The 24,086-nt window shown below is 43.2% G+C and overlaps 1 protein-coding gene across 2 annotated transcripts in view; it reads right to left on the minus strand.

Annotated features, from left to right (window-relative positions):
* Window positions 1-24,086, minus strand: part of Gabrg3 (gamma-aminobutyric acid type A receptor subunit gamma3) — a 490,239-nt gene that overhangs the window by 24,167 nt on the left and 441,986 nt on the right. For both annotated transcript variants that reach the window (XM_041649068.1, XM_041649075.1), the window contains one exon: window positions 10,789-10,926. In XM_041649068.1, coding sequence (XP_041505002.1) covers window positions 10,789-10,926 — 138 coding nt within the window. The remainder of the gene's footprint in view (window positions 1-10,788; window positions 10,927-24,086) is intronic.

Below are 24,086 nucleotides of genomic sequence, written 5' to 3' on the forward strand. Positions count from 1 at the left end.
CTAAAATGAGCTAAATAAGGATGACATCAGTGGGTAGATTAAAGTGGATGGGGAAAATCCTGCACAAAGAACTCTAAGCAGCTGAAGAAAGCTGGGAGCAGGAGAGCTGGGCTTCCCTGGGGAAAAGCATTTGGTTGCCCAGAGCCAAACAGTCAGCCCTGAAAACATACATACAGGTAGCATTGTGTGGAGTGATCAGGATCCATACATGTGCCTATGTCATAACAATTAATGAGAAAAGAGCCCATGAAGGAGAACAGAGGGAGAGGCACATGGGAGGTTTAAGAGGAAGGAAAGAGGAGGGAGATCCAATTATAATCTCAAAAGAAGGAAACTTATCAATTGTACTTGATCTCTTTTAGGAAACATCAGGAACAAAAATAGCTTTTTCTTTGCTCTACAAAGCCTGCATTCTTACCTCAAAACCATGGGAAAGAAAACTAGAGATGACTATCCCTCATGATTATTACTGTATACCTCTTCAATACCAGCAGATAGTTATGATATAAGCAACATAATATACCACGGATGCATACAAATAATTATATATGACAAGCAGATGGAATTTCAGAAATGAGGTCGGTTCAGGGTTTTAACATCTACCATGTTAACAGGTTAAAATGGAAAAGTCACATGATCTAATATCTAATCCAGATGAGGTATTTGGGAAAATTAAAGTGTTAATTCATCATACTAGAGAAGTCACTGTGCCCTGGTTAACAGCCAGGAGCTCAAAACTTCTCAACACACAGGCCATGCCCCAGCCCTTCCCGCCACTCTTCCCAAGATGCAGTGCTTCCCAGAAACCACTGTTCTGTCTGAGTGGGAAGAGTAAGGACCCAAAGAAGATTCAGCTGCTGTGCTATCCCAGCTCCAGCGGGAGGGATCTGACGTTAGCTGAGTGGGAGGAGAAAGGACCTAAAGACTAAGCTGCTGTGAAGGCTCAGCTGCTGAGGTACCCTGCTCCTGTGGGAGGGGTCTGATGTCAGCTCACTTCTCAGTACCGAGCATCTTGATGGACCCTGATTCATGGCAAGTAGATAGCTAAAAAATATCACCGAATCATCAAAAGTGTTTGAGACAGCTTAGAAAATATTTGCTGAAAAGGGGTCTTTGCCTTATTTTCATTTTCTATCTCCTTTATTCTGAAGCAATAAAAATATCCTATAATTTTTTCATGCAGAAACAATAATACAAAGTTTCATGAAATACTTCCACATCTACATTGATATAGTAAACTGTCTGAGCTATTTAAACATTGTTTTAGAACATATATGTTTACTATCACTGTAGTTTTCACTGTGAGGAAGAATTGATGGATGTTGTCTTGTTTTAAAAACTCTCATCTTCATAATTTTCCACTTTTGAGTTTGTGAAAACATAACATTAAATTTTTTATATCAATATGCCTTACAGTTGAAGGAAATAGAACTTGAGAAATACACACACACACACACACACACACACACACACAGAGGGCTTAGAGGAAGTTTACAAAATGTTTTCTATGCTTATAAAGCTTAGAAACCTCAATATTAAACCTTTAGAATATGTACTAATGGTTTTAGAAGGTGACTGTGGTATAGGAGGTCCTTCTGTCTATGTGCTGATTTCACTGGTTGATGATTAAAGAAACTGCCTTGGCCTGTTGATAGGGCAGAACTTACGTAGATGGAGAAGATGGAAATGAATGCTGGGAGGAAGAAAGGCGGAGTTAGAGAAAAGCCATGGATCCTCTGCCTGAGACAGACACCATTTAGAATCTTTGCCGGTAAGCCACTGTCATGTGGCGATATACAAATTAATAAATGGGTTAAATTAATATAAGAGTTAGCCAATAAGAAGCTAGAGCTAATGGGCCAAGCAATGTTTTAATGAATACAATTTCTGTGTGGTTATTTCGGGGCTAAGCTAGCAGGGTGGCCGCGATGAACAAGCGGGCCCTCCTCCTACAACTGTCATGCAGAGATGCTGGTAGATGGCCTTTTGTGATTGGCTTTGTTTCATCAAATCCATGGCCAGCACAGAACTGGTAAAGATGTCAAGAGTGTCTTTCACCTTACAACACAGTGTAAGCGTTTTCCTTTGGTCAAATTGACTACTTACTCTTTCTTACTCAATAAACTTGCACATCTTCCTTGGGTCTGTTGTACAGTATCAGGACTGAAGACAGAATCTCATGGGTGACAGACATGTCAGGGCACCCAGTGCAAGGTGAATGCAGATTCCTTGTTGTTAGTGGCTCCTTCATCAACATAAGAGTAATATAAACATAGACCTGGAACACAGTCTGTTCTACATGGAGAAAACAAACTTATTTAAAGCAGCACTCCATGGAACCAATGTGGTGTTCTGAAACTCCCTCCCTAAAAAACATTTTGACCTCCGTCAAACAAAAAAGACCTTAGGAAAGAAAGTCTGTGGGGCTGATGAGGTGGCTCAGGCAACAAGGACATTTGTAACCAGACTTGGCCAGGTGGGCTGAATCCCCGAAACCTGTATGATGGAAGTTGGGCTCTGATTTCCAGGTGTGTATCACAGCATAGTCACTCACATACAGGCACACACTGACACAAACATGCTGGAGTCCCCTGCTATTAAGGCTGCAGTTTACTATGTCTAGACACCTCTCTGAGTGCAGTGTAAATGGAGGACTCCTCCCTCTCTACGTTATTTGGACAGTGTCTCGAGGCCCGGATGCCTGACCTTATTTTGAAGCTGTCCCTGCTCTTGGATGCCTGACTTGTCTTTAAGTGTGACCTCCAGCACAGTTCCCTTTAAAGTCTCCGCCCCCCCATATGATAATTAGGTCTTTGTGCTCCAGCTATATGATAGGACTGTGTTGCCAAATGTCAATTAGGTAATGCCCCTGTTGCTGTCTCCATTCTACGTATTCCCCTTACTCTGAAATAAAATCAAGCTGTAACACTGAAACTATCTCCTGGAAAGCTATTTCCACCGCCCTCTGAACCCTGCTCGTCTTGTCTGCTCCCTCTTCTCTCATTGGCCAGTGGCCATGGGGAGGAGGGAGACCCACACAAACAGGTAAATAAATGTATCAAAACTGTAAGAGGCCTGTACCAGGAAAAGACTGGGATCCATATCCGCTACTCTGCCTTCTAGAGACTCACACATTGCCACAGCAAAGTTGATGGGGTGGGGGGCAATCGCCAAGACAGATCAGTTTCCATTCCAGTGATACTAACTTCATACCGTCCTCAGACCAAAGTGTATCATTCTGCTAACTCTTTTTATCTGTAAATGTATTACAAGGAAAGAAAAAAAAAAAAAAACGTTCCAATATCCTGGATCCCTCTACTGAAGACACATTTAGGGAGACTTGCAGCATTCCCAGCTACGCCTGCAAGTCTCATTAAAACTGTGGGCCTGCAAGCTACTTTTCATAAAAGAAATTTTGTTCTAAGTTCAGCATAATCAGTCCTGATGAAAGGGCTAGTCACAGCACTGCGCAGCTCTGAATGAAGCTTCTACTTTAAGAACTTCACGCCTGAGTGCCAAGGTTCAGTAGATAAGACCGACATGGTCTGATAGCAAGCTTTGGAAAAACCAAAACCACACAAATCTTACACCACTGAAAAAGCTTTAAAGAAGGAAACGACTAGTTTGGGCTTGTCAGAGTGATAAGAAAACCCGTAAGCACAGTCGTCCTGTCCTCCCCTCCCCACTGCTGCCCAGGCTTCTGAGGTAGGAGCTTGTCACAGTGGGAACCCCCCCACCCCTTGTTGTCTCACATCCAAATGCCTTTGCTGGGTTCATTATTTTGCTAGGTTTTCTGAAAACTCTGGGTCAGGTCCATTATGTAAAATGAACTCTTTCTGGCAGTGATATCCTAGTAAAAACTACTGGCGTCACAGCGAGAGAGCCTGAACTCATCAACGCTCACAGGGAGTGTACTGCCGGAGGTCATGTCTGCAACCCGCCAAGCCTATAGCCCTCCACGAATAAAGACATTGACCTGCTGCGCTGCTCAACGGGCCGGCACGGACCAAACCGAAAGCACAAAATGTTACAAGCAAATAATCACACCTCTGTATTATTCCTTTAGGTTTGATGGTAAGAATATTTGTTTAGACAGGATCTTAAAGGAATGTATAAGTTATTTTAGGAATTCAACCACCTATTTTCATCTTTCAGTGGAGAGGTTCATGAGACCAAGCAGAGGTTTTTCCCACTTTCCTCTGTGAATTGCAGAGGAAGGATTACTTGGTAGATGGTGAAGGTTTTTTTTTTTTTTTTTCTCCACTCAATCTTGTAGCCAAAGATGCTGTCACAACTTTTGAAAGGATAACTGCGAACCTAGACTGGTTTATTTCCCAGACTCCATTTAGGCAAACGTGAAGAGGGCAAGGTTTCACTTCATTCTATGAGAGGTATTTAAACACAGTCTCACCATAGATCCCTGTTCAGATGTGTCTCACGGAAATAAACGCTAGCAGCTGAATTAATGGACTATTTCCTAAAGACAGCTAAAGCATCAATATCTCGATCCTCCCTCACAGGAAGTGCATTCAGGCAATAGCGACAGACATTATTTCTGATAGCGACTGTGCACTTGACATCTGTTAGTTCACTGAACTTCAACAGCCATTTCCTTTTCATTTGCTGTGGTCACAAGAACTGCCTGAGGCTGAATTTTGAGGTCGAAATCCCTGCCCCACCCCCAGTAAGACTTCATTCACTTCACACACTTCTGCAAAACAAACAAGACAAAGCAAAACAAAAGCCCTTTCATGATAGCGGATGTCCTTCTCTGGCCCAAGCTCAAAGAAGAGCCAGCCACAGATAGATTTTACTGACATTGACAGCACAGGCTTCCGTGCTCCATATATGCTGTCAACCTGAAATCTCTTTCTGGTCGCAGCCCCAGGTTACACTTTCAACAATATAAATGACACAGGAGCTGTAGTCTATCAGCTGGGCAGACGGGAGATCCACACTGCAAAAATATCAGCAGAATTAGTTTTTAAGTCCATCACTGTTGCTTTCTTGCCCAAGGGTCAGAATTATGGTTTTCTTGAGAAAACCAGGGACCTTTTAGCAGACAGGGACTTGATGCTTATCACCCTGCACTGCCCCCTTGAGCTGCCCCTTCTCTGCATGCTCTGTGATATGGGGATAGGCCTCACGGCCTGTTGTATGAGAGGATTGTCTCTTTTGGTTATGGGAATAGGACCTAACAAAAGGACAATCTTGGTGATCAGACATTAGCAGAAACTTTCTCAGCAAGCCGAAACTCCAGTCCTGGTGCCAATGTTTCCTTCCGATGGTTTCTAATGAGCCTGGTACCAGCTCTCTCTATTCACACCAGAGTGTGTGCTCCTCAGCTAAAGAGCCTGGTGAGTGTACCAGCTCTCTCTCTTCACACCGGAGTTTGTGCTCCTCAGCTATGAGCCTGGTGAGTGTACCAGCTCTCTCTATACACACTGGAGTCAGCGCTTCTCAGCTAACGAGCGTGCTCAGCGTTCTACTCCTTGCCCAGGCGTACTGGAGGCAGCACGCCTCAGCTAACTTCAACGTTATGTAACTTAATGCTCCCTAATCGCGAGTACTAGGATATTCGTCATTTTATCAGTTTGATTACTTAGATTTCCTATTGCATCAGGGAGCTCACTTGTGATGGTCACAGGAACTGCCCAGGGCCAAATACCAGGCTAGGGGCACAGCGGACACAGGACCATCTGGCCCCATGGTGCAGCACCTGCCCTCTGTGCTTAGAGGGGGTGGCTGGGGAAACCGCTTAAAGCTTTGTTCTCAGTATTAAACACTGGTGACAATGGAAACTTCATACACACAGCGATGCTTTTGGACTCTGGACAATTACCGAGAGTTGCTTCTGTACTTCAAGCATGAATCAACATCAGAAGTATCAGCTGTGGTCATCACACGGCGATGCTTTAGCATCTGACCGACAACTAGACTCTCCCCAGGTCCTCGCCGGAGGCTGCCAGTGAAACCCACGCCAGGAAAAGATACTACGGCAATTAATTTTTGAGCCCCAGGCTTCTGTTTGATCTCACCATCTGATGCAATGGTGTGTTTGGAAGCCTAGTGACTACAATCTAGCCACTTGAGAGATGGTTCTGAGTCTTTAGAAGATGGCTCTTATCCCTAGCTCTCTGCAGGATGTATTTCTGAATATATCTCAGGATGTGTTCCTGAACCTGTCCTGCATAGTTTCCTGAAGCCTGAACCACACCAAATGATCACACACCATAGCCAAAAAATACCACATGTCCTGACTATATTATTTAGAAAAGTTGGCTAAGGTTCATGGTCATCTAGGACAATTTTGATACAGCCAGGGCAAGGGTTAGCTTCAAAATGTCTTTGAAAGGATGGCAGCTCATTACGAAGCTCTCGGCACCATACTCTTTCTCCTTAAAGTCTGAAAAGATTATTTTCTCTTTATTTCCATTGGTAATTTTGTTATCTCGAAAACTCTTTGACTCTGTTCGAGCCTAGAATTTCAATAGGTTGTTATTTATTCTGGTACAAAGTCAGACATCTGATGTGGGAGTGTAATATATCAATCTGTTGATTTCATTGGTTAAGCAATAAAGAAACTGCTTGGCCCTCATAGGTTAAAACATACGTGGGTGGAGTAAACAGAACAGAATGCTGGGAGGAAGAGGAAGTGAGCTCAGACTCGACAGCTCTCCTCTCGGGGGCAGACACCTGAGAGAGACGCCATGCTCCCTGCTCCTGGGCAGACACACACGATGAAGCTCCGACCCAGGATGGACGTAGGCTAGAATCTTCCCGGTAAGCGCACCTAGCGGTGCTATGCAGATGATTAGAAATGGGCTAAATTAATATGTGAGAATTAGCCTAGAAGAGGCTAGATAGAAATGGGCCAAGCAGTGTTTAAAAGAGTACAGTGTCTGTGTAATTATTTCGGGGTGTAAGCTAGCCAGGCGGCTGGGGTGCTGGGACGCAGCCCCGCCGCTCCTATTACTACAGACATCTGTATTAGCTTTGCTTCAGTCTTTTCCTCTAGATGCTGAGAGACACACTTCTAGTCCGCCGTTACACAGTCTGGGAACATCCTTTGCATTGACCCTTTGCACTGGACACTTTACTGAACTTGAAAATTCAATTTAAGATACATTTTCTCTCTTTTAACTCACTGTCTATGAGCTCTGTTCCTGGGGCTCTAATTACCTTTACTTGTTTTTGAAACCAAAGACTCTTACATGAAAACTTCATGTGTCATCTCTCCCACTTATTGCCTGCTTAGCTCTAAATTATTATATAATTTGATGTCTCCTAATGGTTAGCTTTTATGTTTATTCCCATATTTTCTCACTTCTTATTTTAGTTGATCTTTTTTTTGCATTCTCAATTAAAAAATTACAGAATGTTCTTTCTTACATTTCTAAATGGTTGTATTTCTTTTTCAAAAATCCAAACATCAGTATCCATACTTTCCCTTTTTGGGACAAGGACTTGCTATACAGACCAGGGTGGTCTTGAACACTTGGTGATTCACCGGCCTATTGAGTACTGGGATTAAAGACAATGTGATATCACACCCAACCCATCTTCTTTTGTCTTAGAAATACGTTATTTTCATCCTAAAGCCATTGTTAGGTAGCTTCACTTTCTTATTCATCTCTTGGTCTCTTTCTCTCCTTATGAGGTTTTTCTCTTGGGTTTTGGTTAGTAAAATATGCATTTTTGTGAAATCTAAAGAATGTCAGAACTGGGAAGCCATTTCTCAAACATGGACTGCTGCCTCCCCAGTCCACTGAACGAAGTCATGACTCTTCATCCTCCCATCTTTTATCACTTAACAGTAAACCAATCTACCTCTTAAACCACAGTGACACCTGCCCTGTAAGGACTATTCCCCTTTTATCTTTATATTATTTTACTTATTTTATATTCTTTTCTCATACATTGTTCCTGATTACAGAACCAGTCATTAAATATCTCCCAACTTCTACCTAATTTACTTTATTGAACTGCCTAATTTCTTTTATGAGGCCACTATCACCCTGACACCCAAATCACACAAAGATTAGAAAAGAAAGAGAATTATAGACCAATTTCCTTCATGAACATGGATGCAAAAACAGCCAATAAAACACCCCCAAACCAAACACATCAAGATCATCCACCATGATCCAATAGATTCATTGCTGAGGCCCAAGGATGGTTCAACATACAAAAACCAGTCAATATAATCCACCATATAAACAAACTGAAAGAAGAAAAAAAAAAAACATGATCATCTAAGGTGCTGGCAAAAGACTTTGACAAAATCCAACATCCCTTCTTGATCAAAGAGATTAGTAGATATTAGGGAAACAAGGGACATATCTAAACATAATAGAGGAAATTTACCACAAGTCAATAGCCAACATTAAATTAAATGGAGAAAAAGTGAAAGCAATTCCATTAAAATCAGGAACAAGACAAGGTTGTCTAGTCTCTTCATATCTATACAATATAGTAATTGAAGTTCTAGCTGGAGCAACAGGGCAACTGAAGGAGAACAAGGAGATAAAAATTGGGAAGGCAAAACCAAAGTATTATTATTTGTAGATGATATGTAAGTGATCCCAAAAATTTACCAGGGAACTTCTAGAGCTGATAAACACATTTAGTGAAGTGGCTGGATGCAAGATTAACATAAAAAAAAAAAACCTCAGTAGTCCTCCTATACACAAATGATAAATGGGTTAAGAAAAAAAAATCAGGGAAACAACACCCTTCACAAAAGTCATACATAATATAAAATATCTTGGGATAGCACTAACCAAGCAAGTAAAAGACCTGTATGACAGAAACATCAAGTCTTTGAGAAAAGAAATTGGAGGAGATATCAGAAGATGGAAAGATCTCCCGTGATCATGGATTGATGGAATTAACATAGTAAAAATGTCTATCCCACCAAAGCAATCTACAGATTCAACTCAATCCCCAACAAAATCCCAACACAACTCTTTACAGACCTTGGAGGGGCAATGCTCAACTCCATAAGGAAAAAGAGAAAACCCTTTCATAGTTTATCAGGTAGCTCTTCAGGACCCTTTTGAATATGCATATGTCTACTATGCAATTTTTGTCATTAGATATACTTAATTGTTTAATTACTTTTAAGATGATATATTACAATTACAAATTTGATATATTACTCTAGTCATCAATAAAATAATTTATTATGGGATTTTCAGAGCAAATCCTATTCACATTAGCAAATAGCAAGATCTTATCTTTATATTTGCCAGAAGAAAGACAATTGAAAGATAGTTGATTATAACAACTAAATACCTAGTACAAGGAAGAAGGTCACAGACATAAAAAATTAAGTTAATCTATGCATTTCACCTGTCATATAATTGGTGCTATACATTAGGAGTAAATAATCACAACGATATAAAATTGATAATTATTGTTCTCAATGTTATAATAAATTCAGAACTGTCTTAAATTTTATAATAATAAAGAGTAGAACCTATTATTAAAGGACATTTTCACCAGCTCCTTTTATTTGAGAATTCTCAATGGCACCTAAGTCTTAGGAGAGGGGATGTTACAGAATCTGCATCGTTGGGATGCCCCTGGGAAGGGGAAATAGAAGACATCTTCTGAGAAAATTGGGAGCATGGGGGTGAGGAAAGAAGGGAGGGCAGAAGGGGAGGAGGAGGGGAGACTGGGAGGGGGAGGAGAACTTGAGGGAACTGGATAGTTGAGACTGGGGAAAGACAGAGATGAGAGCAAGGAAAGAGATATCTGGATAGAGGGAGCCATTATGGCGCTAGCAAGAAACCTGGCACTAGAGAAATTCCCAGGAATCCACAAGGATGACCCCAGCTAAGACCCCAAGCAATAGAGCAGAGGGTACCTGAACTGGGCTTGCCCTGTAGTCAGATTGCTGACTATCTTAAATGTCACCATAGAACCTTTGTCCAGCAACTGATGGAAGCAGAGGCGGAGATTCACAGCAGAGCACTGAGCTCCCAAAATCCAGTTGAAGAGTATGAGGAGTGAGAATACAATAAAAGAGGTCAAGACTATGATGGGGACACCCACTGAAACAGGTTACCTGAGCTAATAATGGGAGCTCACAAATTCTGGCCTGACAGGGAAAGAACCAAACTAGACCCTCTAAATGTAGGTGACAGTTGGATAGCTGGGGCAGACTGTGGGACCACTGGCAGTGATCCCTACTACTTATACTGGCTTTTTAGAACCCACTCTCTTAGGATGGATACCTTATTCAGCCTAGATATAATGAGGAGGGCCTTGGTCTTTCCTCAAAGCAAAGTGCTAGACTTTGCTGAATCCCCATGGGAAGCTTTACCCTCTCTGAAGAGAGCATTGGGGTGGGGAGGGGAGAAAGGTGGAGGGACCAGGAGGAGGGGAAGAGAGTAGGAACTGGGATTGGTATGTAAAATGAAAAAGATAGATTTTTAAAAAATAAATAAATAGAAATAAAACAGATTCACAAGTCACCCAGTCCCCAGCTAGGATTACATAAACCAGGCAGTTCTGAGCAGCCTGGTTAGGTTCACAGATATCACACCTCCACAGAATTTACTCAAAAATAGAAGTCAGTTCCAATTGCTCTGATCTTACCCCATCTTAAACCTTTAATGTATTTTCATTATTGAATCAGCTGTATTTTCTTAAATATGGTCCTGAGTGCTCCTGGCTACGTAAGATTCATCATTTAAGCATGCAATGGAAATTCACCAGGGCCTGGCAGGAGCTTGGCAAACGGGAGATGAAGGTCACTGACCTCTCTGTCAGGGCTCCTACCTGCAGACGTTGTCACGATTTCCGTGGTGTTTCTGAGGCCCATGAAGTCGAACTGATAGAGCCGCCATGACTTCTGGTCTGCTGCCTCCACCGAGTTCTTCCTCCAGCGGTACACCATTTCTTCTTTGGGGTAGCCATCTGAAATCAGAGCAGATATCAGCACCTGCAAAATTAGATCTATGAAAACACAATGTCAAAATGTGTTTCTGATCACCTAGCAGGAGCCATCATTCTGGTCCCGTTTCCTCTCATTTTTCAGAGACACAGAGACTCCAGATGTCAATGGATACTACCGCCCACCTTCAGGATGAACCAAAGATTGCTTAATCAGAAGCCTTGCCATGTTCCTATGGGTGCAGCAGCTAGGAGACTATTGTCTACATTTATTTTAACTTTGAACAATGGTGATTTGATGTTCCAAGATCAGAGGCTTTTTTTTTTCTGTTAGCATAGGCACCAACTCTGCCTTCCTGGCCTAAGCACAATACCTATATTTGTGTTTCCCATAAAGTCATGTATGGAGCAATCCACTGGAGTGTGGTTGACTTACTAGGAACTACATCCTGAAGGAAAACACCATCCTCCTCATCCAGAAGTCAACAAGTATCAACCACTTCCAGGGTAGGTATAGGGGCTTTTAACCATCCCCACCTCATGTGGGAATGTTGACTGGCTTGATTTCGTGTAGGTCGTGTGTAAGCAAGCATACCCATGAGCTCACAAGTGGCAGTGTTCCTGTCATGTTGAGAGGACACTCTTCCCTCTGGCCTTCCCAGACTCCTCGCTCTTTCAAGACCCTCTCTTCTGAGGTGGAACAGCACACCTCGGCAGAGCTTCCAGGTATGTGGCTCAGGGCCTGCACTCACCACTGTCCTCACTGATCTCCCATGATTCCCAGCTTCAAGTTCTACAACTTAAGCATGCTTATCTGCCTTCCTATCACAGCACACACCATGGCCGAACCCAGTTCCTGAGGCTCTGATGTCCTTCCAAAGGCTTCTCTGCTTTGATCTCAGAACTGCCTACGACCACAGCTTTTCAACAGGCATCACAACAAGAGTGACCGGGGCTGTACATATCTGCCTGTCAGCTCTACCTTCCTGAAGACTTGTTTACTCATTGGAAAAGCATTTTATAAGACCTTCCTCTGAAGTAGGCTTTGTTCAGTGACCAGCCTCCAAACTAGAGCCATTCTGGCTTTGTAGTCAGTCAGTGGACAGGAAGTCATGATAAGTTGGAGCCAGAACCCTCTTCTAAATCCCTGGTGCAGTCTGGCAGCTCACTTGCAGAGAAGCAGATCTTGTGTTTTCGGTTATAAGCCTAGTTTTTAATCGCTGAGCCATCTCTCTAGCCTGAGAACCAAACCTTTATGGAGACTTCCCATCCATATGACTTTTTTTCCCTCTTGACATTTTATTTTGATACACTGAATTGAAAATTTTTAAATAAACCTCACGATTAATATCTATGTTTATTTTTGTTTGCATGCTTAGAGAAGATAAAATTACCTTCTTAAACGCTCAGACAAATGCTTTCGAATTCTGATGACAGTTAGTTTGTGGGTTGTCTGTCCCAACGCCGGTGCTCACTAGTTAAGAACTGGGCAGGCCAGCCTTGCTTTTCTATGTTTAGCCTACCGCTCTGAGTTAGAATGTTCTGCTCAGTGGTACCAAATACATGAGAGCAACTGCGGGACTGGGGTCTTCGAATCCCAGGCTTCCCCTTACCTATACTCATGGCCATCAGAGCTCACGGCCAGGACTCCGAGGCTAGCCTCACAATGTCTGAGTACTGTCCTGTTCTTCCCTCTCCTTGTGTTCCTGTCGCCAGGACTCTCTTCTCCCTGAGGACTAGATTCTCAGTCCTACTGTGCTACTGTCAGTGAGAACCCCACCTCTGATGGCCGCTTTGCTTTTCACCGTGATTGAAGCCAAATGGCTTGCTGGATTGGGTTTGATTTTTTTGTTTTTTTAAAAGCGGGGCCATGCTGTGTTGTTAACAGACTGACCCCGAGTTTCCCACTTTGTCTGCTCAGGCATCTCACCATCCTGCCATCCTGTTAGGCTTTCCTTATTTCTCTCTCTAATTTGTTATTACTCCTAAGATTGTTTTGGTCCGGGTCTTTCTTTTTACTGACCCTGCACACGATCGTCACAATATTGTTTGCCAATTCTTTACTTTTTTCTCTCTTTGCATTTAGTTGACAATGATCTTAAAGAGAAAGTGTCTGTCGTTAGAAGACTACAGTTTCCATATCATCAAAGGAAAAGTCTCCCCATCCTCTCTTCCCTCTGGCTGGCTCCACGGTGTGGTCGCTGAAGTGTGAATGCCAGAGCATGTACTCCCCCCCCCCCCCCCGCCTCCTATGATCTTCAGCTCCTCATTGTGAGTCTCAGAAATAAACCATCTTCCAATTTCTGAAGCACCACTCAGGAAAGTCAAAGATGCATAGGAGACTCCACCCTCCATGACATGGCAGGGCTCCACCCTGCCTTACTGTAAGAACATAACTGAAGTTAGGCACACTAAACCCAAAGGATTCTTCTTTAGCTCATAGCTCTGGAAGCTCAAGAGCATGGTGCTAGAACCGGCTTCTAGTCAGGGGAACGAGAGCAGACAGCACAGACAGCTATTGTGGCCTGGATGTCCAGCAGTAGAAGTGCGAGCAGAGAAGTCACACGAGATCCCTGCCAAAAGCAAAATGGAGCTGCTTTGCTTTGTAATGATCCTCTCTCAAGATGCTCAATCCTGGTCCATGAGCACAGGAGCTCATTCTCTCAGAACAGCACACATCCCTTGAAGCATCATCTCCAACAAGGCTGTACTGGACAGAGGCAGAGACACAGCTACTGAAACCAGCAGCACATACACCTTGTGCTAATTTAATTAGGGTTTTGTGCTTTCATTAAAATGGAGACTGATGTAATTTGAATGTGAAATTTGCCCTATGGACTCGTGTCTTGGGCCATTAATCCCCAGATGGTGGCAGTATTTGGTAAAGTCATGGAACCTTCAGTATGTAGAGCCTTGGTGGAGGAAGTTGGAAACCAAAGGCGAAGTTTGAAGTCTGACAAACTTCACTTTTTATACTTGACCAGTTTCTTGACTTTGGATGCAATGTGGCATGTTCCAGTCACCATGCATAAGAGCTCTTTAGCTCTTAAGTTGCTTTTATGTCAGGTACTTGGGTCATAAAAATAAAAGGATAACTAATTTGCTATGGTTTCATCTCTGTTGTTGTGATAAACTATCTTAACAAAAATCAACTAAGGGACAAACTGGTTTCTTTGGCCTACAGTTTCAGGTTACTGTCCATCACTAAGGGTAAGTCAAGGCAGGAACTCAAGGCAGCTAAGTCACAGCCACAGTCAAGAGCAGAGAAAAGCGAGTGGTCCATGCCTCCAGGCATGGCTTGTGTTCTTCCATCTTCTATAATTCATGACCTCCTGCCTCGAGAATAATGCTGCCGACAAAGAGCTGAATTCTCCTCCGTCAATTAACAGTCAAGATAATCTCCTACAGACATTTCCACAGCCCAACCTGATTAGATAATTCCTCATTAAGACATTTTAAACCCCAGGTAATTCTAGGATGTATCAAGTCAATATAGTTAAAACTAACGAGCACATAATTCAAAGGTCTGTCATCACACACATCACAGGTGAACTATCAGTGTGCGAACAGTAATCACTAAACCATCCCAAGGGAATTGCAGTCTTGTATATGTGCTCTGTGCCAGAAAAGTCATACACTTGCCATCACCACAGATGATCACTGTAAACCAACAAATATTAGATTTTTTCCCCATCTTTTCTTACCTAACGCTAAGGAAAATAGGAAGATAGTTTATTTTCTTAAGTCACACTACATATGCCAAATTAAACACTCCTAAGAAGGAAATCAATGAGTAGATTCGCTATGAGGAAATCCTAACAAGCTGTGGCCTAGTTGCTGGCCAAATAAGTAGAAGGAACTCTTCAAGGAAATGGTGTAACGGCATAAACGAATGCAGACAGATTGTAAAAATATATATACAGCTTTAATGGCGAAATAGACTTACAGAACCACCGTTCCTGTGGAGACCAGGAAAGCAGAAGACACGGCTGGCTCGCCAAATTTATAGGCAAACATTAGCCCGAGGCGAACACGCCCCCTAAGGGGTGGGGCTTATCCCTACAAAATGGGAGAACTGTCAACCCAACGCAGGGCAGAGCCTTCATGGATGCTGGGCCTAGCTGGCTGCTCCCTGTTGTTATGGAACCTGTGATAACTTGGTGAGGTAGAGACAGAGATACAACAGAAGCACAGGCGTGCCAAGAGTCAAGTGAAGTCTGCACCCAAGAAGCCACACAGTATATTGTATTTTTCTGAATGTGTTCCTCAATAAATAGGCAAAGGAACACATGATGTCTGCAGAACAGACTGATGCTGTGTAACTGGTGTACTAGGTTCCTTTGTACCCCTTCAAGGGAAAAAATAAAAGCTTATTTATCAAATTAAATAGTTGTTTTGAAATTTAGTAGATTTATCCAAAAAAAGTTAACTGCATGACATGAATTTCAGAAAACCTAGCACTGAGATGGTGTGGTGGCCTATTCCTGTAATCCCAAAATTTGGGAGGTAGAATCAAGAGCTTCAAGGGTTCAAGACCAGGTCATCCAGACAAAAACTAAACACAGAAATGCTGGAATTGAATAACATCATAAAATCAGATAGACCTAATAGACATCTACAGAACTTTTCATCCACACACCGAGAAATGCACCCTCAGTAAAACTGATGAATTGCTTAGAGCTAAAATGACCAGAAAGTTTGGAATGTTACAAGTACAGAATCAAACTATCTTGGGCCATTAACCCCTTAACAGTTATTTATTCTTCTCCTGTATGACAGCTAACAACTTGAGACAATTTAGCCAAATCCTCTGGAATGCACAGACACTTAGCTCCCACCAACCAAACTGTTAAGAACACAGACGCCTCTGACAGCTAGCGCCAACACGTCCATGATTTTCTGTGACCAGATGTTTGTATCAATGTATTTGTTAAAATATGCTGATTTATGACCCTTATTCTGTTTCTATTAAAACTTCATAAAGTTTCTACCACATTGGAATATAATTGAATGAAACCCCATCTGTGTTCCTGGGCCATTGGGCACTCATATTTGGTTCAGATAAGGTCATTTCCCCCTGAGGAGGATGCTAGGCTTTAATTTGGCATTTGTCATTGATTGCCTTATTTGTGTGTTTCATTAAATGTCTTCCTTTTCCCACCATTTTTGATGGATAATTTTGGTGGGAATAGCAAAAATGGTTGGCAGTTCCTTAGTTTCAGAAGATGAAATATATCATCCCATGATTTTCTGGCTTTTGGGGATAGTGACAAGAGATCAGATTTTTGTTTTGTTTGTTTGTTTTTTTCCTGTTGTTTCTGTCTTCATGTGGGAGTTGATATTTATTCCTTTTTTATTATTCTTTATTTATTATGCACTTTTATTAACTAAATTTGTCCCTTGACAATTTCTAACAGACATAGAATACTCTCAACCCCTACTATGTTTATCACCTTTCCACCCCATCAACTCCCTACTCCAGCCTACAAGTCCCTTTCTCAGATTCATGTATATTTGTTTAGTGACCTACAGAATTTAACCAGGGTGACCTGCGTGACTGTGGGTTCTGAGTTAGCCTGTGAGCCTGGTGGACTAAGCTTATGTAGCAGTTCTCTGGTCCGTTCTCCACATCCTCACCAGCACCTGCGGTCTTTATAATCTTGATGATAGTCATCCTGACTCTGGGGAGCTAGAACTTTAAGTAGTTTTAATTTGCTTTAGTCTGATAACTAGAACCAACACACACTTTTTTGGTTTTTTGGTTTTTGTTTTTGTTTTCCTTTGGTTCTTTCTAGACTAGACACTAATCCTCTGTCAGATGTGCAGCAGGCAAAGATTCTTCTCCTCTTCTATGAGTAGTCTCTCTCCTCAGCTGCTGGTTCCTCTGGTGTACAGAAGATTTTTAATTTCATGAAATCTCATCTGTCAATTTTTGTTCTTGCCTCCTGTGCTCCTAGATTGCTTTTCAGAAAGCAGTCCTTTCGTGCGCACACGGGTTGAAGCGCACACTGCGCATTTTTCTTCAGCAATGTCAAAGCCCTGGGCTTCTGCTGAAGTTCTTGATCCATCTGGCACCGAGCTTTATGCAGCATGAAATTTAAGGAACAAGATGTATCCTTTCACACACAGCCATCGAGTCCTCCCCACCCCTGCAGCATTTGTTGAAAACGCTGTCTTTTCTTTAATGCACACTTTGTTAAAAATCAGGAGGTGATATGGGAGGTGATGATGCTGTGACTATGTTTTATTGTCATTGGTTAATAAAGAAGCAGCTTTCAGCCAATGGCTTAACAGAGTAAAGCCAGGCTGAAAGAGATATAGAGAGAGAGTAGGTGGGGTCATCAAGAAACCATGTAACACCATGGAAGACAGACACCTTCACTGGAGCCCACTGAAATTTGCTGGTAGGACACAACCTCATGGTGATGCGCAGATTAGTTCAGAATGAGTTGTTTAGGATTAAGTGGAGATGGATTAGTTTAGGATATAAGAGCTAGCTAGAAGTACACTTAGGCTATTGGCCAAACAGTATTGCAAATAATATAGTTTCTGTGTGATTATTCTAGGAGTCTGCGAGACCAGGAAAGAAACAAGCAGCCTCCCCTAACAAGGTGGTCATGGGAACATGGGGCTATATTTGGTCCTCGCTGTATTCCACAGGCCAGTGTATCTGTTTTTATGCCAGTACCAGTTTGGTTTTTACTGAAATGACTCTGTAGTGTAACTTGAAAACTCGGTATAGTGACCACATTATCTCTTTCGTTCAAGGCTACCTTGGTGTTTTTTTTTTTTTTTGTATTTTGTGTATCCTTTTAATACTGTCCTTTCTACTTCTGTGAATAATTGTTCCTGAATTTTGATTGGGTTTACATTAAATGTATGGATACCAAGAGTGGACATTTTTCATGAGATCCATTCTCCTCATTCAAGAGCATAGTAAGTCTGTCCCCCCTTGTGACATCTTGCCCAACTTTATTCTTCAGAGGCAGGAACTTTTCACTGTGAAGATCCTTCGCACCCTTGATGATGCTTATTTCCCAGGGTTGTACTTGACATGTGTGGCTATCGGGAATGGGATTGTTTGCCTGGTTTCTTTTCCCCTGTGTTTGTCATTTGTATATAAGAAGGCTACTAATTTTGTAGCCTCCCATTTCACTGGAAGTATTTACCAGCTCAAAGAGGTGTTGTTGCACTCTCTGGCATCTCTTTGGTATAGAGGTGATGTTTCCTATTTCATTTATCTGCTAGTTTCTGTCTTCTCCATGGAAACCACATCTCACTGCAGCCATCTTGCTTTTCTGATATCGAGAAACTGTGAGCTTATGGGGCGTCATTGAGTTCTGTCTTAGTTAATGTTCTATTGCTACGATGAAACACAGTAACCAAAAGCAACTTGGGTAACAAAGTATTCATTTCAGCTTCCATGCCCTGATCACAAGTCTTTATAAAGGAGGAAGGGCAGGAATTCACGGCAGGAATGGGAACAAAGGAGTAAAGCAGAGGTCATGAAGTGGTGCCGCTTACTGGCTTGCTCCTTGGGGCGCACTCAGCCTGTTTTCTCATGGTACCTAGAACCATCAGTCAAGGGGGTGATACCACTCCCTATGAGCTGGGCCTTTCTTATATCAACTTTAAGCATGACAATGTACCACAAGGATGCCCATGGGCCAATCTAGTGGGGCCATTTTCTCAAATAATATCCCCTCTTCCAAAACAACTCCACCTTGTCGCAACTTGACATAAAATAGTACAACTGTTGTCTCGTTTCTTTTTTGCATCCTCTGTTTTATTTTCTATGTTTTAAAACTATATTGTAATTAAAACATAATTGTATCACTTCCTCCTTCCCTTTCCTCCCTCCAACTCCTCCTATGCCTCCTTCCTCCAAATCTTCCATGTCTTTCTGTCACCCCCTCTCAAATTGATTCAACAGGTACTTTCTGCATTGGATGCATGGATGTGTCTTTCAGTTTTTTTCTCCCGAGCTCCATTTGCTTTTGTTCATTCAGCTTCAGCAGAGCCATTCTGGTGAGCTGTCTTTGACTTGGTGTGTAGTCTGGGGAGAGGCTAACACCAACAACAAATACAGAGGGTTGCCAGCAGACCGGTGTTAACTGCAATAGAGAAAAACTGTGCCTCTCTATGGGGGAAATTATAGCTTATGTTCTTTTTTTTTTTTAAGGGTCAAGCGTATCAACTTTAAGTAGCTGAGTAGAGAGAAGATGGAAAAGAAGGAACTCAGGAGTGGAGATGAGAAAGAAACTGTACAGAGCAGAGGCAAAATGCAGTAGAGAACATGTTTTACATTAGGCCCAGAGAAAGAAACAACAGATAAAGACTTTTTTTTTTTTACACTGAAATACAGGAGCTGGAGAGATGGCTCAGCAGTCAAGAACACTGGCTGCTCTTCCAGGAGACTTGGCTTCAACCCCCAATACCCATATAGCAGGCAACATCTGTCTAAAGTCCAGTCCTGGGGGGAATCTGATGCCCTCTTCTGGCAACTCTGGGCACTGCATGCGCCAGACATACAGGGAACAACATAAACCTCAAAAGCAAGGACAATGGGATATATGTTTTTGTGGTTTAAATAGACTGACATTTGTGGCCACAGAAAAAGTATGCATGGTAAACTCACAAGGACTTTCATATGCCCGAGGAAACACCATTTAAAAAGTGCAACAACCATTTGAGAACATTCAATTATTTCAGACTGAACTGTATGAAAATTTGGGGGCAGTTAGAGGATGACTCATTCCACGGGAATTTTAATAGCTTGCTTTAGGTCAGCTGGTTTTCAAAAGTGGGACTCTTCTCTCTCTGATCATACAAGTTAATAGTTCCCAAAAAGAAATGACAACACACCAGAGAAACTGTTTTCCCTCTAGTTTATTTATTATCTTAAACTAAATTTACTTTAGGCACCATAAAAAAATAATAAAACTCTTCCCTTACTTGCATAAAAAGCAAGAAATGCAAATGCTTCATTTTGCTTTACATTTTCTTTGGACTTATCATCTTCAAGTTTCAAAGTAGAGTGTTTAGAATTTTTATTTTTCGTTTCTTTATTTTAATTGTGTGTGTACCGAGGCAAGCCTGAGGGTGTTTTGTCTGCACGCAGATCTGTGCGCCACATTGTGCAGTACCCAAAGAGGACAGAAGAGGGCAGCAGTACCCAAAGAGGACAGAAGAGGGCATCCGGCTCCCGTGGGACTGGAGTCAGAGATCATTAGGAACCACTATGTGGATGCTGGGAATTGAATCTAGTCCTCTGGAAATGCTTTTGATGTTTGAGTCATCTTTCCAGCCCTAAGGAAATATTTCTTAAGAGAAATTTTAGTGCATCATCATATCCGGAAGGATGACTCCAGCAAAGTCGGGTAAGATAAGAGAGATCAGCACAACCCCGCCCTTGGTCCCTTGATGATTGAATGTGGGTGGGGTCAGAAGGCCTCTGGCCTCCCTTCTTTCATTATGCAGTAAGATACCTGGTATTGCGGGGGAGAATCAGTGGACGACAAAGAATGAACACAGAAGGGAAGGAAGAGAAGCCACTTGTTATACGTCAGCCTCGTCCGGCACATCTTCCTGGAGGCATCAAACACATAGCTATGTTAGAAGTTCTAAAACAAAAGGCTACACTCAGTAAATTTTACACCTCAAGCATATTCTGAATATTCGTGAAAATGATATGGAAAGCGCACAACTTGGGGAAACTGTTATACTTTTTTGATGTAGTTGTTTGCTTTTAAGCAGATACTCAGGGAGTTTTTCCTAATAACCTCTCGGGAAGTCAGCGTCTGTGGTTCTGAGAGCAATCCTTTCTATCAAGACACCCCAAAATGTCAACTGTGTGATCTGTGTATATGGGCACCTCAGCCCTCACAGAAATCCCTGCCTGGCTTTTGTTCAGCTTTCTCTGACGGGGACTCTGTGATTTGCACTTATCAAAGCTTGCAAATTGGCTTGAATCGAAGTTTTTTAGACGCTGTAATACACTATCGTCAAACCCTCGTGCTTTGCAAAGTGCACTCGAGCGAGATTTTTTCAGGCACAGTTACGTGGATAATTATGTCATAGCTGGTGTTCAGGGGAAAATGGCTTGCATTGACAAGTTATTCATCGCCCGTGTCGCCCACACCGGCGTAAATCAAAAATGCTCTTTTGATCTATGCCGTTTCTCCATTTACCTAATTTCAGATCTAATTTATGGGCACTCATTGCAAAGCGTTTAAACCTGAACCCATTGTCTTTGCTAATCGAATCTTGTCTATTTGCATTTGGCTTTTCTTCTGCAAGCAGGTAGCTTGCGATCCATGTGCTGGTTTACTTGGTCAATAGAGTGCTTCCGTGTTGGATGGGCCCTGTCTGCTCAGACTCTTCTTTCCTGTCTCAGTGCAGGCCCTGCTCCGCTCTCCTGGAGACCTTGTAGTCTCTCCTAACTGATCTGTGCCATCAGGCGATCCCTCCACTCGGGTACTTCTGATTTATTCTCTTGTGAAAGAGTACACAGTATTCCTGATTAAGACCCCACATTGTCTCCTGATTCTGGCCATCTACAGGCCCACATGCGAGGGTTGGCCACCCCAGCTGCACCGGCTCCAGTTCTGATTAGGCTTCATTTTCTTGTCTGTAATTAGCAGTAATCAGAATCATAACTCAAATGCACTTTGATGAAATATTTTAAATATTACTCCCCGTCAAGCCATAAAAAGATGAAGAATTTAGCAGTAGCTTCTCTGAAAGCCATGAGTTTGACACCTGAAGAAGACATTTCCTTTGGTCCGCTTCAGCTTCCGGTGGCTTGGGAATCTCAAGATGTGCGCTCCCCACCCCAGGACGGACAGGAGCCCACAGGCGGGACTTCCTTCAGGGGTGTCTGCAAAGCAGGGCACATTTTTACTTATGAGTGGGCTGCTACTCCTCAGTCCAGTGGACGGAGAACTTTCGTCCTGTTCTCTCCCACAGCACAGCGGCAGCCATCTGCAAAGCAGTCAGCAAAAGGGCATCTCATATTGTCATTCCAGTGTCCCTTCCTTGGCCCTGCCAGGGAAGCACTCACCTGCACCCATTCTATCGCCGCTTCCACTTCTAACTCTCAAATAACAGCACTGCACGGAGCACTCATCGCGTTAGGGATGCAGCCCTACTGAGATGCATTGCCACAAATAGGCCAGGTTTCATCTCCAAGAACGAAGACAAGCAACCATTGTTCAACACACACAGGGATATGCTGGTCACCCCCCACACCTTAAAGACACACAGCCTATTTATGTAAGTCCTCACATCTTACAGCCCGTCTTCATGCACTGGGGTGCAAGCGCAGAACACTTGCTTAGCATGTTCACCCCTTGACCGCAGAACAGAGAAGACACCGGCACTGGAAACGGGGGGGGGGGGGGGTTGGGGTGGGGAGGGGGGGGGCTGAGAGCTGAAGCCTGCGCTTGCCGCCGGCTTCTCTCTGCTGTCTTGCTCTGTTGATGCTGCTCGGACTTCCCATACTCCTCCTTACAAGATCCACTCCAGATGTTCTCTGAACATGGCCGGGCACCGGACAACATTGCACACGCTGCGGCTTTAGGGTCCGAACCAAATCATGTGCCCCATTTACCCACATTTTCCACCTTCATTTGCCCAGACCACAACTGTTCAGTCCAGGAGACCAGCAGCCCGTGAGGGGCATATTCCCAGTATGTAGACAATGGCCAGTTCAGGAGAAGGGGAACATAGGAGAAGTTGCACCAACTCTAGGAAGGCCCGCCGTTAGGAAGGGACACGTGGTTGGGGGTGAGGACACGGGCAGGAGGGGGAAGTTGCACCCTGCGATTGCAATCTCAGAATTTAGCACTGTTGTTACAGCCTCTCGGCCATATTCTGTGACAGGACGAAAGAGTCTACGCTCTTTCTCTCTGCATCCCTGGACACTCGACTGTGGCGTTTCCTATTTTCTCACTGTCATTTTTTTTTTTCTGGGCGTCTTGCAGCTGAGTACCAATTAATTTCTTTTAAGTGCCTCTTACAGGAAAATGTCACTATGCTGAAACACACACCTTTAAAGATGGAACAAAGAAAGACCATCCATCAGGCGTGGAAGGTGAAAGTGAGGGAGAATTAATAGCCAGGACACAACCAACAAGGAGAACTGGCTCCCAACGCATCCCTTTCCTTGTTGCGAGGCTCGTGCTGTCAAGACTGCACTGTCATGGCTGTACTCCTAGGGAACGGAGTCCTTCTGCGTCAACTAGCTGTTTTCCCCAGAACAACCAACCTGCAAGATACCCGAACCTTCCTTTGATTGGGTATCTCTGAGAGACACTGATTTATGCTGATTCCGCTGCTTTAAGACCTGGCCCTAGAGGGCAGCAGTCTGTGCAGCAGCATTGATGGGCACAATCCATGCCTCTTCAAAAGCCAACTCTGTCCCAGACAGCTGCTGGCTCCTAGCTGAGATTAAGTGTCTCTGCGGAATGAGATCCCCGCTCATTGGTGCAGCAGGCTTCCCTAGCCATTGTATAAAGTCTTCAAAGTGATGCAGAAAGATTCTGAAAATCTGGGAACTCTACCCATGCAATGCTCCTGCACAATTAGGCAAAAAGACACATTCAGGAAAACAAGTCGGGGAACGTCTCATGTGTGCATCTAAAGGAAAAGAAATTTGACAGAGCAGAGGGAAAAACGATGGTAGCGAGCTGCCCGGAACGCCGTAAAGTACAGAGCTCTTGCTGGAGACTGCAATCAATACTGACTATGGAAATCAGCGAAGTCCACCTGGAGATTGCAGCTCACAGAACATTAAAATGCATGGCTACAAAAGCGCATACATAATGAAAATAAATGAAGTTAGTTAGCGTTTCCAGGGCCTCTTCTCGGGAAATAATGACAGCAGACCAGTGATAAGCCGGTGCAATCGTACTAATTCAAAAGGTAACTTCTAAAATAATACAAGCTACGGTAATGACCGCGACAAATAACAGAAGAGGGGAGTACAGAAAGAAAGGGGGAAAAAAAGGAATGGACTTAAAAGACTGTAGGGAGATAGAGGGAGAGGAAAAACACAGCTACGCTAACAGAAACGTGCTGGGAACTTCCTGGAGAAAGGGACAGGGTGGGAGCTGCTTGCCTGTGACCGGGCGAAGGGGTGATTCAGTTAAGACTAGTCTCCATGGTGTGTGGGGGCAGGGGGA

Source organism: Microtus oregoni, unplaced genomic scaffold (assembly GCF_018167655.1).
Source record: "Microtus oregoni isolate MIOR12 unplaced genomic scaffold, Mior012 000000F_ref0000247, whole genome shotgun sequence".
Classification (NCBI taxonomy): Eukaryota; Metazoa; Chordata; class Mammalia; order Rodentia; family Cricetidae; genus Microtus; species Microtus oregoni.